Here is a 12,643-nt window from a genome sequence, read left to right as displayed (position 1 = left end):
CACTTGTAGGTGTGTTTCAGAGCCCCAGACTTCTTGAGTCCCTCACTCGAGGATTGTGGTGGTGCAGGAAGGCACAGTTTCAAGCGTTTTCCCAGGTGCAGGAAGGAGTAGCTTCAGGCGTTACCTACTGGAGTGGAAGGGGATGAGGGACAGGGAGCGGGGGTGAGAGGTTTCTTCTCTTGAGGCTCCGCCAACCTTGCCAGACAGCCGCTCTCTCCTGGAAGCCGCTGGTGTGTCAGCACCAAGGACAGGGACACACACAGGCCTTCAAGGACTTCAAAGCTTTGCTCTGGATTTTGGGAACTGAGATCACTGGGAGTCAAGAGGGATGGTGGAGAGTGTTCTTATCACATCTACAGCCGCGAATGGGCCACAGCAGCTCAGCCACAAGTGGGAACAAAGAGACAGCAGCAGGAGCTGGGATTGAGTCCAGTTATGAAAGTTTTCCCGGGAGTGGCCGGGGGAGACCTTTCACTTCCCCCTCCAGTGTTTTTGCTCAGCGTGGGAGGGCTCAGAGGTTAGGTGGAGAGGTGAGTCCCAAACTCTTCTTAGTTCTCCTGGTTGACCCAGGCTCTGGGACTCAGAGCAACCTCATCGCCCTGACGGTCCTTCCACAGCAGAGCTCAGCAGCCAGGCCCTGTAGGGGAGCCCTTTCCCTCACAGGGCAGGAACTGAGCCAACACCTTGTACAGAAACAAGGGAAAACACTCCCTGATTTTTAATCTGACTTCCGATCACAGCGCAATGGGCATCACACACACTTCCAGACCCTGTGGTGGGAAACCCGGGGGGGGGGGGCGGGGAGGACAGAGACTCAGAATGGGGGTGGAGGGAATCAAAATCAAATACCTGGAGTGCAGTGGAGGGAGTGAGGGGGGCCGGTCAGGCGATACATTCTAATGGCTCCCATAAGGGGCAGCCAGAGGCCTGGGTTCCCCATGCCCACCTCAGGTGCCTCAGCTGGGGGTGACAGTGATGGGGGCAGGTGAGATGCTGCCATCCCTCACCCCATCCCCCTGGTGAACCAGGGGCAGGGATGCAGGGGCTAAAAGGGGGCAGGCCCTCTTCCTTACCCTCCCAGACACTCCAAGGTGTGGGGAAGGGGAGCCACCTCCTCTGTTTCAGAGGGAGGCTCAGAGAGGGCGGGTCACTTGCCCAAAGTCATGCAGCACAGCAGGGACAAGAACCCAGGCATACTGGACCGCCAAGGTCAGGGCAGTCACTGCAGGGCTGTGCTACACCCCACAGGTGGAGGGAGAATCAGCTGGGGAAGTGGAAGGGAGGATCAGATTCCCTCTCACATTGGATCTGGATAAATTCCCTACCCATGACCCCTCCCCCCCTCCCCGACTCTGCTCCATCACCACTCTGGGCTACCTGATTTTCTGGTCTACACACTGCAGCTGGGCTACACGGAGGCTGGGTTGACCTATCTGCCCCTCTTCTAACAACGGACCTTCCTATCCTCCCACCACACCAGGGCTCAGGACTCAGCCTCAAGGAAAACTCAGCCAGGGGCAGGGGACATGCACCATTGCTCCCACTCTCCAAGTACCCCAGTAATCCCTCAGGCCGCTCCTAGTATCTTCATGGATTTTGTTATTTCTAAATCGGTACAAAACTGACAGTGATCAGCTCCGGTGACGAGAGGTAGAAACCGGCCAGGCAGCCGGAGAAAATGGGGTGGAGTGAGTCAGGGCATAGGGCCAAACTGGTGTTGGGACAAGGGGGGCATCAGATCCTGAGGGCCTCTATATAGGGGTGGGGGTGTGGGCATATCTCCCTCAAGCACAAGGGTCCCCATAATTCTTTTAGTGGCTCTGCCCCTCCCCAGATTTATCAGAGAAATCTGAGATTCAAGGCAGGCAGGGTCTAGGGCACTCAGATTGGAGTGGGATGGGGAAATAAGAGTCTTTACTAGCGCAACCTAACCGCTCTCCCCCAACCCCGGGACACCATCTTGCCCACCACCAGCCCCCCAAACCCAACATCCCCCAATCTTGCAGACCACCCAACGCAGGAGGGAATAGAGGGCTGGAACCTGGCATCGTGGAAATAAATTTATCCTTTGGGGGATTCCCTCTCCACGCTCCCGTCGAGGAAAAAAAAAAAGTTTTAACCCAGGGGGTGATCTGGCTTTGGGGTCAGGAAGGGGATGAGGGGCACCCGGCAGGGATGGACCATCGAGTTAAGGCTGGAAGGTAAGTTGTTGTGTCTCTGGGGGCTGCTGGGCGGGGAGATCTCCCTGGAACGGGGAGAGCTCAGCCTTTCTCCTCCTGACTGACCTGGGACCTCAACCCTAGGACCCCGATTACGGTCCTTGGGCCACCCGCATCTCTCTGCCCTGTGCCGGTGGTGCTGACGGTCCAAAGGCTGGCCTCACAGAGAAGCTGCCAGGATCTGCGACAAGGGGATGAACGAAATGAGAGCCCTGTGAACGGAGCTGGGGGCAGGAGGGTGGATAAGACAGCTAAGGACCAACAGACGCTTGGGATGACAGACACGGGGAAAGAAGACGCAGGGCAATGACAGACACACTCTCTGGAGTAGACGGGTGGGGGCCCCGGCCAAGGCAGCACCTCCCCACCCCCACGCCCCGCGCTCACCCTCGCGATCCCAAAAGGCCAAGGCGCCCCTTGGGGCCCGCCCGGGCACGGCGCTAGCTACCGCACTAAAGGCGGCGGGCCCAGGAAGACGGACGCGGAGAGGGGCTGGGCCGGGCAGTCGCAGGAGGCTCCCTCTCGTCCTCCGCCCCTCCCCGCGAGGCGCGCGGCTGCGGGGGCGGGCCAGGCCGGGCGCGTCAGGGTCCTTCCCCCCGCCCCGCCCGCGCCCCCCGCCGCAGCCCCGCAGTCCCCGTCACATGATGGCGCAGCGGTTGCGGCGCAGCGCGCCCTGGAAGCGCAGGGCGGCGTGCACGTGCTTGCAGCGGGCGCAGCCGACGCTCTTGAGCAGCTCGCTGAAGAGCAGCAGGATGTGCCAGTTGTACTTGGCCGAGCACTCCACGTAGCCGCACTTCCAGGTCTTGCGCACCAGGTGTGACACGTTCCAGCGCGGGATCACGCGCCCGCGCTGCAGGTCCCGCTTGTTGCCCACGATGATGATGGGCGTCTCTGAGGTGCCGATCACCCTGTGGGGTGGCGGGGACTCTCAGAACTCCGCAGGTCGGTCTCACAACCCCTGGACTTCAAGGGCGGGCGGTGCCTGCCTGGTCAGTACTGCTACCACCATACCTCTGTTCCAGGCGCAGCGCTCAGCGCTCGGGGTGCCTTACATGCTCTAATCAAAACTGATTTAAAAGGTGGGTACAACTGTTATCCCCATCTTACAGATGAGGAACCTGAGGCGTATCTGTTAACTGGCTTAAAGTGATACAGGTGAGTGGCCCTGGCAGTTTTTTTCCCAGAGCCTCTGCTCTTAACCACTGCATTAGACTAGCCAGCCACCCCATGGTAAGAATCCCAAAGTGTGTTATTAGAAATGGGAACAGTAAAATGTGTATGTTTGAGGGGCGCCTGGGTGGCTCAGTCGGTTAAGCGTCTGCCTTCGGCTCAGGTCATGATCCCAGGGTCCTGGGATCGAGCCCCACGTTGGGCCCCTGCTTCATGGGGAGTCTGCTTCTCCCTCTGCCACTCCTCCCACTCGTTCTCTCAACCTCTCTCTCTCCCCCTGACAAATAAATAAAATCTTTAAAAAAAAAAATGTGTATGTTTGAATGTGTGTGCCGGAACTAGAGGGTACTTCATCAATGTCCCACCCTCCCCGCCCTTGCACCGTTTCCAGGGCAGTGGTTAGCACTGGGGCACCCACTGAGGTGGTAATGGACTATATCCTGGCCCCTCACCTCGTCTCTAGGATCTGCTGGCGGATGGTCTTGACGTACTCAAAGCTGTCAAAGCAGCAGATGTCGTAGACCAGGATGTAGGCGTGGACGCTCCGGAGTCCTCTGCAACAGGCGTCTGCCCACTCCTGCAACATCCCCAGCCAGTGCCAAGGTCAGAGCAACCCTGAGGGCACCCCTCGCCCCCAGCCACCTCCAGCTATAGACTGACGGCATTCCCACCTGCCACTGCACCCCAAGCCTCCCACACCCACCCATCCCCAGGAGGCCTGGTCCAGAGCAGAATAGAGGAGCTCGGTGCAGCGGCTTCCCCTCCTCCAAGCCAGGATAGGGCAGGTCACGCTGCCTGACCTCCAGAGCCGTGGCACTCACTGTCCTGTGCACATCTGGAGCTGAGATCTGCCTTGTCTCATTTTATCGCCCAACCCATTCATGCATTCATCCATATGCTTGGTCCTTTGTTCAAGTACAGGTATTAAGTGCCTGCCTCTAAGAGCCAAGCCCTCTGAACTAGTTGTTGGATCTGTTGAAATCCTCCGTCTTCCAGTTTAGCCTTGTCCATTGTCTCTCTGCACACAGGGAGGCGTATCTGTGGAATCGAGCCCCAGAAATGGCAGGGCTAGGTCAAAGGATGAATGCAGCTGGATTTAGAAGGGGAGCTTTCCCTCCCCTTCTAGGAAGTTGCATATTTTGTGTTGTTGCGAGAGCACCGTATGTGATGAGTGCATGTTTCCTTAAAGCCTTGCCAACAGAGCGTATTGTCCAACTTTGGGGGTTCTGACAGTCCTATAGATGAGATGTGATATTCTCGGTGGAGTTTTGGTTTGGCCACTCCTGCTACACCCCCAGCCAGTGCCAAGGTCAGAGCAACCCTGAGGGCACCCCTCGCCCCCAGCCACCTCCTCCTCCAGGGAGCCTTCCTGCAAGCAGGGGACTACTCCCTTCATTTCCTGTGTGCTAAGAACACTCTGATTCTACCTTATCCCAGTTCCCTCGTTCTGTTGTGAGTTCCTGCGAGGGCCAGAGCCAGGCCTTCCTTGTTTTTTGTGTTGGCTCTTAGCAGGCTCTTTAATTGTACTACCTAGGCTGGTGAGCTCTCTGTGGCCCTGAACCCCACCTGTTCCATGGCGGGATCCATGCAACTCCGGCCTATAGCACTGCCCTTAGATTGCTCCCTGGAATTGCCCCTTCGGTTTGTTCCACACTGCCCTCAGGGTTGAGAAGGAGAAAGTCCCGAGGAGAAAAAGACTGAGACTGGCTGCACAGTGGGGGCTGACTTAGACCAGGGCCCAAGGGCAGCGCCGGGGAGATAGAGCTTCCTGAATGCTTATGGCGAATTCTCGAGGAGGGGCAGCCGCTCCAGAGGAACAAGCCCCCTGGCAAGGCTGAGTGTACTGGAGAGAAGGTTCCCTAAGAGATGAATTAGCTGATTAACTTTCCAGCAGATGGCACATGCAAGAGCAGTTAAAGGCAGCCAGTGTGTGGAAAGAAGGGGGTCTCTGAAGCTGGGGGAGGGCGAGGCCTCCAAGGACACAGGGAACCAGGGTCTTCTCCCTTGGGGGCCCAGGCAAGCAGGAGGGTGTGCCGGCCTGTGCCCGCCGGCTTCTGAGCTGCCTTGAGGCAGGTGCCAGGCTTGGAGGGCTGTGCCTGGGCTCTCTACCTCAGAGCAGGAGCGCAAGAGGAAAGACTCCGGTGTGGTGGAGAGTTCCGTCTGGCTCCAGAAAAGCTCCCGACTGAAAGGCTGCAGTGGATTTCCCCTGGGAGATGATGTGGCATCTTTTCTTTGTGCTCAGTTGTAACTTTGCTGCAGGGGGAAGATGCCGGGGACAAATCTGAAGCCGTCGGGAACCAGGGGCTGGCTTCTCGGGTCAGGGAAGCAGGGAAGACTGTACTCTGCTGGACGAGGTGCCCTCTGGGAGCCTGGGTGCCCCCCCCCAGGTGCACGGGGTTCCTCCCCCCACCCCCACAAGGAATGGAGATCAGCAGGAAGTGGGAGCGATGGGGAAACAGGCACAGAGGCTCCCAGCTTCTTCCAGCTCTCTGCTGGGGAGACGGGACAGCTGCCGGGTGACCGCCCCACCTCTCCCCCCACAGGCTGCCTCCTCCAGGGGGCCTCCAGGCTGCCTTCCTTCCTGCTCTCTGGGGGCTCCTAAGATGGGGAGGAGGAAGGCTGCTGGTTGTCTGGGTTGTGCCTTCACCCCTGATTGAAGGGAGGGAGCAGGTAAGCTCAGCTTTCCTTCCAGCTGGCTCTGTGCAGGGTTCCAGACTGTAAGCCACCATCTTGGGGCTGTGTCAAGGCAGAGAAGGAGCAGTGGATACTGAGTCCAGTTCTAAGGACCCAGGAGCTGAGGGAGGCTCGGCCACCTAGATGCTAACCCTGGATTTGTTGCTCGTTTCTCTAACCCCAGCTTCCTCCTCTGACAGGAAAGGGGCTGTAGGGGGAAGAGCGGAGGCTCAGACCACTCTCCTGGGCTGCCTCTCAGCTGGCCTTGAGAAAGCGTGTATTTCTCTTCGGACAGTGGCCGTGAGAGTCTTAGCTTTTATATTTGATCTTTGGCCATGCAGGCTCCTTTCTCAGTATTCCTCTGCTCATAGTCCCTTTCCTGTGCTCCAGGATATCCAGGAGAGTCTAAAACTCAGGATCAATCAGGAAGAAAAAGGGCAACAACTCAAAAGAAAAGATGGACAAAGTCATTAATAGTTGTGAGAAAAAGAAACGCAAAAGCCCTTAAGCCTATGAAAAGATGCTCAGCTTCAGTCATCATCAGAGATACAAACCAAAACTCCACCGAGAATATCACATCTCATCTATAGGACTGTCAGAACCCCCAAAGTTGGACAATACGCTCTGATGGCAAGGCTTTAGGGAAACATGCACTCATCACATACGGTGCTCTCTCAACAACACAAAATATGCAACTTCCTAGAAGGGGAGGGAAACCTCCCCTTCTAAATCCAGCTGCATTCATCCTTTGACCTAGCCCTGCCATTTCTGGGGCTCGATTCCACAGATACGCCTCCCTGTGTGCAGAGAGACAATGGACAAGGCTATCGGTGTGGGAGATGGGAAGCAACCCACTTGTCTAACAAAAGGGGACTCCATGGTCCATCTCTCCGGGGGGGGTCAGTGCCGCCATGCTACCCACATTCAGATACTAACATTCGGGGAAGATCTCCAGGTTATAATGTAAGGCAAAAAGCCCAGGTGGAGAACAATTTTCTTTTTCCCGTAAGAAAGGGAATGGAATAAGAACACATTTTCTTATTTGTCTAAAGAAACTGGAAGTGTAAATAAAAAACCAGTGAGGATGGCCATCAAGAGGGGGTGAGAATCAGGGTGAAGAGGGCAGGGCGGGGCTGGGATTTCTCTGGGTGTATCTTTTTACAGTTGGGATTTCTCTGGGTCTTTCTTTCTTTCTTTCTTTCTTTCTTTCTTTCTTTCGTTCTTTCTTTCTTTTTTTTTTTTACAAAGCTCAGACTTTTAAACTGTGTCTTACGGATTCCAAAACTGAAATTAAATTAAAATTTAATCTACAACAAAATGTGAAAAAGTAAGCAAGGCTCAGTGAGCAAGACTGGAATGAGGTCTGCGGATCCACTTGAGCACTGTTGATGTCCCCTGCGGAGGAGAAGCACAAGGCCCTGACCCCTGATACTCGGCCCCGACCTCATGGTTTCCAAGGGGCAGATGTGTGGGTCAGGCTTTTGTCTTTGGTGTGGATTGCCCACACCTGGGACGGGGCTGCCAAGTGTCCCTGGACTTGGGCCACGGTTCTCCTGCCCAGAGTTGCCGAGATGGTACTGAGCCTAAGCCCCTGCCCCAGAGATGGCTGGCTTTGTGGTCACAATCAGCCAAGCCGTGGCCCCTGCCTGTCCTTCCAGAGAAACCCATGAATGCGCTCTGGTCAGGGGCTTCCTTAGGTGAGCAAATGTGTCTTAGAGTTGAGCCCCCACTTGCAGCCTCTCCCCTGCCAAGCCAGAGGCAGAGAGATTGAGGGAAGGAGAACTTGGTGGTTCCTGCAGGCTGGGGAAAGGAACACTATCAGCCAGGGCACTGGGGGCACCAGAACCCAACTCCTGCAGGAAGGCTGCCCCATGCACCAGTCCGGAGGTCAAGGGGCAAAGCATCACTTAAAGAAAGGCCATTGGATAAAAGACTGGTTGGGGCCTCCCGTCCTGGAGAGCCCACCTTTCCCAGGCCCTGGCTTTTTCTTCTGCTGTCCCTTCTACAGACGCCGTGGGTCTGAGAGCCCAGAATCCTGGCAGGCATCTAGTGTTCCTGCCCTTCTTTCCACTGCCCCTTCCCTGCCCAGTCCCACTTAGCGGACACAAGGCCACCAAGCACACACTTACTGTCCTATGGAAGCACAGCCTGCTTGTCTTCCCTGGACTCTGAGTTAGATGCGTGGTTCCTGGAGAGCGCAGCGCACATCTGTTTTGCGCGCCGTTCTACCCTGGTGCCCAGCCCACCACACATTACATGCTCTTGACCTACGGCGCACAGATGATGGCTCTGAGCAGGGTGGCCCAGGGTGCGGCACGGAGCCCTCGGAGCCAGAGGATGGGGGACAGGGCCAGAGCCCAGAAAAGGTGGGAGTCCAGCTTCTCTGCTCCCCCTCCCAGCCCCCGCCCCCCGACTCCCTGGCTGGCCGATCCAGTGGGCCCCGTACCTGCAGCGTGTTGACCGGGAAGGTGCTGATGGGTGGGAAGTCGAGGATCTGGAGGTCGTGCACGTGGCCATTCATGACGACGGCAGGCAGGTAGAGGCGGCGGGCAGTGGTGGGCACACAGGCCTCGCTGAACTCGTTGTACAGGAACTGGCGCACGATGGCACTCTTGCCCACGCCTCGCGCCCCCAGCACGGCCACCCGGTAGGTGGAGACCATGCCTCCCGCCCCGCTCCGCCACCGCGTCCTCGCCGCTGCCTGGGGCTCCCCCGGGCTGCATATTCCAGGGGCTGGGGGCTCAGCCACCGTCAGGACCCACCATTGCTGCCCCTGCTTGCCCTGGGCCCTCTGCGGCCTCCACCTGGACTGTGGGGACAAGAGGTGGGCTTGGTAGGCCCGCGTTTCCCTGGATCTGTCCTGTACTTGCCCGCCTCGGGGACTGGGCTGCAGCTGCTACTGCCCCTCTGCATGCCTTCCGTTTCCCAGAACGCCTAGCTGCATCTCAAGCCTCTCCATCCTCCCTTCTCCGTCCACCCCCCCCCCCGCCCCCGCACCACCCGCCCACCGGTGGGAATCACTCTTTCCTATATTATGACTTCTTGGCCAGGTCTGACCTCCCCAAGCTCCCCAAGCTCCCCAAGCTTCCCCACAGAGCCTGGGGATGGGGGGGAAGCCGAGTCCAGTGTGTCTCAATGGAGGTGCTCCCAGCATTTTGTGGAGAGAGTTCTTTATTGGGCAGGCCGTCTTACAGCCCTGCTGCTAGAAGGTACAAGCCAGCAGCCAGCTCCAGTCACCATGATGACCAAAAACATCCCCTACTTCCAAATGCCCCCTGTGAAGAACCCTGGACCAGAGCCTGCCACTCGTAGAGTACTTCATGTTAGCACACGCACATGGTGACCCATCGTCAGGACGGTGTCCCTCAGGGATAGTAGGTGTTCCCACTTTAGCGAAGACTCAAGAGGGGGCAAGAAGTGGGCCCAAGGGCACATGGCAAGCTACAGCAACTACCCAACCCCCCACAACGTTGCAGTACCTCCCACCTCCAAGTTCAGCGATTCTAGCTGGTGCATGCCTACAGACCAAGGTCTCATTCTCTGGCATCCCCCGCGAGCTCAGAGGGCCTGGCACACAGCAGGTGCCCAGGAAAGGGCTGCTACAGGCTTGCACCTTGCTCTGGTTTCGTTCACTCCTTGCTTGTCAGTTTTGGTGACTTTAGAGCTTAGGTATAAAACCCCAGCTATGACGTTTCCTAGCTGTGGTCCGAGAGCACATCACCGGCCCCATCTGAGCTACGCTCTGCACATATATAAAGTGGGGCTAATAGCCCCTATTTCTGAGATAATCCAAGTCAACCTCCTAACCAGCTGCCTTCTCCTGATGGGGATGGTGACCAGGGAGGCTGGTATAAGCCTGAGACCGCCTGTCCAGGGACTGTTCGCAGGAGGTGACACCAGTGCCTGCTATGTGGGCCCAGGGCAGATGGGTGTCAGTCTGGGGCAGGACTCGTGTCACCCACAGGGCCATGCTTTTCAGCATGTGTGCGTGTCTCCTCTGTGGATGCGTGTTCTCTCCATATCTGCCCAGTTCACAGCTGAATGGCCCTCAGTCTGGCCTGGCTCACAAAATCCAGTCCACTGGGTATGTGTACATACAGCATAGTAAAACATAGGGCAGGATTTGGGGTGAGACCCACCACGGTCTGACTCCCAGCTCTGCCAACTAAAGTGTGTCCTTGGGCAAGAAACTTTGTTGGGTGTTGTGATGCCATGAAAGCAAGGTCATGAAAAGTAAAGCCCAGTGCCCACAACAGTAGGTGTGCAATCAACAGGGGCCACTGTTAGTTAGGTACAGGGATCCTTCATCCATCTGAGGTTTTCTAAAATCTCAGTGGGACTCCTAGCAATCCCAGGAAGGGTCACTAACCACTGTTGCTCACGTACATGTAGTGTGGTGGGGGTGTGTATATGAGAGAGAGAGAGAGAGAGACTCTTCTCCCTGTTTTATTGAAAGTAAAACTGAAACCCCAAACCAGAGACTCAGGGAAGTGTAGACCACACAGCCAGCTGAGCTATCAACTGAGACTAGGACCCTGATCTCCTTTCTGCCCCATGTGGTGTCCTTTCCCCAACAGGTGTTTACCTACTTCCCTGGGCTTCCCACTGGGGTAAGGACCGTCCCTCCTCCCCATAAATCCCTCCAGGCCCTGGGCCCCTCAGGCCTCCCTGGACACTGTCAGCTTGGCAGAGAGCCTCAGCTGGGTTAATTACATAACCAGCACAAGCAGGTGGGGAGGGGGGCACCCTGGGGGAGGAAGAGAGGTCAAGGAATGCAAGAAGAGTCCCCTACCTCTCTCTGGGTGTGGCCACTTAGAGGTATCTAGGATGTGTCCTACCTGCAGATTCTCCTGGACGCCACACTCCCTTCGCAGAAATCAACCCTTTCTGGAGAAAAGCTGCGAAATAAACGGGGATAGCGCTGGAGCCAGGGAGGAGATGCAAGAGAGGCCAATAGGCTGGGGCCAGCCTCCTGGAACTCACCAGGCCCAACTGTGGCCCTGTCCCTGACTCAGGAGTGATCGGTGCCCCCTCCCTCTTCTCAGGCAGGGGTCCTGGGTCTAAGTGCTTATTAACCCACCGTCCCTAGCTGGGTGGGGACTGAAGGGGGCTGTCCCGAGAATCAGGGCCCAGCCCCCTGAGCGCTCCCTCCCCGAGGCCTGCGCTCTGCAGTGAGTCTGCAGACAGCGCCCCGGCAAAAGACCGGGGACACACACTGGGGCCAAAGCCTGCTTCTTGTCCCCTCCGCTCGACCTGGACACACGAGTCCTGCCCCAGACTGACGGGCCTGGCTTTGCGGTCCCATGGGCCGAGTCACATGTCTGCCCGCTGTTTGTCCCCACACATTCGTGTGGGAGTGGGCGGGTGGGGGCGTCGGAGGCTGCTGGGCTCCCCATGACCTGATTGGTGGGAGTCTGGGGGGGATGCCGGAGCCCTGCCTGCTCTCCGCCTCCAGCACCTTGCAGGCACCCCCCCAAGCTCCCGCTCTCACGTGGCCGCCCCGCGCCGCTTCCCCGCCATCCCGCTGGCCCCCTCCGCCCTCCTCGCCCCGGCCCCCAGGCCCCGCCGCCCCGCTCCCCGCCCGCCGCCCCCACCCCCTGGCCCTGCCCCGCCCGCCTCCCCTCCTCCCGCCGCTTACCCGGGGCCGTCGTAGCTGCCCCCGGCCCTGGCCGGCCGGCCGGCGAGGCTGCGCTCCCCCCGGGCTCCGGCGCTGCCCCTCGGCTCCCCGGCCCGGGGGGAGAGGGGTGGGGGGCGCCCCCGGCTGCCCAGTCGGCGCGGGCTCAGGGGTGGGCGCGGAGGGCAGGTGCGGGCGCCGAGGGGCAGGAAACCTCCAGCCCAGCTCTCCCTCCGGAGCGCGCCGCCCGCTTGCGCCGGCTGGAGGGAGGCGGAGGGGAGCGCGAGGCCGGGCTGGGGGGGCGGGGGGGGGGGTCGGGCTGGCGTTCCGCTGGGTCCCTGAGCCTGACAGATTCGCCCGCGCGGCCCTGGGAGAATTCTTCTTGAACCCCGAGCCTGGATTTGCAGCCCCTCCCGACTCAGCCTGCCAGATTTTTAGCTACCCCCCCGCCCCGGAGGGGTGGGAGGAAGGCACGGGAGAGGCCTTAAAGCCTTTTGCTTCGCTCCATTCCTTCCCCTTCCACCCCGCCGCCCACCACGTCCACCCCAGCTTCCCTCCCTAGATCTCCCTCGGACTCTTCCAGGCCAGTGCGCTGCAGGGCGGGCGCACCTGTGTGCCCCGCTCTCCGTGCTGGCGACAGCGTCCCCCCCCCCCCCCGCCCCCCGCCGGAGGACAGAGCGCAGGGTGGTCCCTCTCGCCCTTCGCGGCAGCGGAGTGCAAGAAGGGCGGGCCAGGCTAGCCGCAAAGCACAGCTTATCTCCTGTCAATGAATGACCTCCACTCCCCTAAACCGACTGCTCCCCTCTCTTCTCCAGACCGGGAGATAATAGCATTTGCCAGAGGTGCAGGCACAATCAGCAATATATTTATTCTCAAACCAGCGGCGACGGCGGCGTTCACCATGGATTGCTAGCATTTAGCGAGTGTGTACCCTGTGCCGCACACCGCGCTCCCGGCTTTGCCCGCG

At 58.7% G+C, this 12,643-nt stretch overlaps 1 protein-coding gene across 3 annotated transcripts; it reads right to left on the bottom strand.

The window, feature by feature from the left end:
• Positions 1-162: 162 nt before the first annotated feature.
• RASL10B (RAS like family 10 member B) lies at positions 163-11,947 on the bottom strand. 3 transcript variants are annotated; one of them, XM_045889371.3, is made up of 5 exons: positions 11,701-11,947; positions 10,855-10,960; positions 8,509-8,871; positions 3,842-3,966; positions 163-3,127 (listed from the first exon to the last, which is right to left on the bottom strand). In XM_045889371.3, exons 3-5 carry the CDS (start codon positions 8,722-8,724, stop codon positions 2,857-2,859), a joined length of 612 nt encoding a protein of 203 aa, XP_045745327.1. In that variant the 5' UTR covers positions 8,725-8,871; positions 10,855-10,960; positions 11,701-11,947; the 3' UTR covers positions 163-2,856. The 3 variants fall into 3 exon arrangements, with proteins under 3 accessions (XP_045745327.1, XP_045745328.1, XP_064438112.1); XM_045889372.3 differs by having other exon boundaries at positions 10,901-10,960; XM_064582042.1 differs by lacking the exon at positions 10,855-10,960.
• Between the last annotated feature and the right edge of the window lie 696 nt (positions 11,948-12,643).

This window comes from Mirounga angustirostris, unplaced genomic scaffold (genome assembly GCF_029215605.1).
Source record: "Mirounga angustirostris isolate CCGP_5_RB_7025 unplaced genomic scaffold, mMirAng1.0.hap1 SCAF_17, whole genome shotgun sequence".
Taxonomy (NCBI): domain Eukaryota; kingdom Metazoa; phylum Chordata; class Mammalia; order Carnivora; family Phocidae; genus Mirounga; species Mirounga angustirostris.
The sequence above is the reverse complement of the archived record's forward strand: the minus strand, read 5'-3'. Positions and strand labels throughout refer to the sequence as shown.

What these genes read in the sequence shown, in the direction of transcription:
- RASL10B (XM_045889371.3), bottom strand. Translation starts at nt 8,724, where the DNA reads ATGGTCTCCACCTACCGGGTGGCCGTGCTGGGGGCGCGAGGCGTGGGC. An exon ending in TCCCGGTCAACACGCTGCAG is followed by an intron (nt 3,967 to 8,508) that starts GTACGGGGCCCA and finishes GGGATGTTGCAG; the next exon opens with GAGTGGGCAGACGCCTGTTG. An exon ending in CAGCAGATCCTAGAGACGAG is followed by an intron (nt 3,128 to 3,841) that starts GTGAGGGGCCAG and finishes GCCACCCCACAG; the next exon opens with GGTGATCGGCACCTCAGAGA.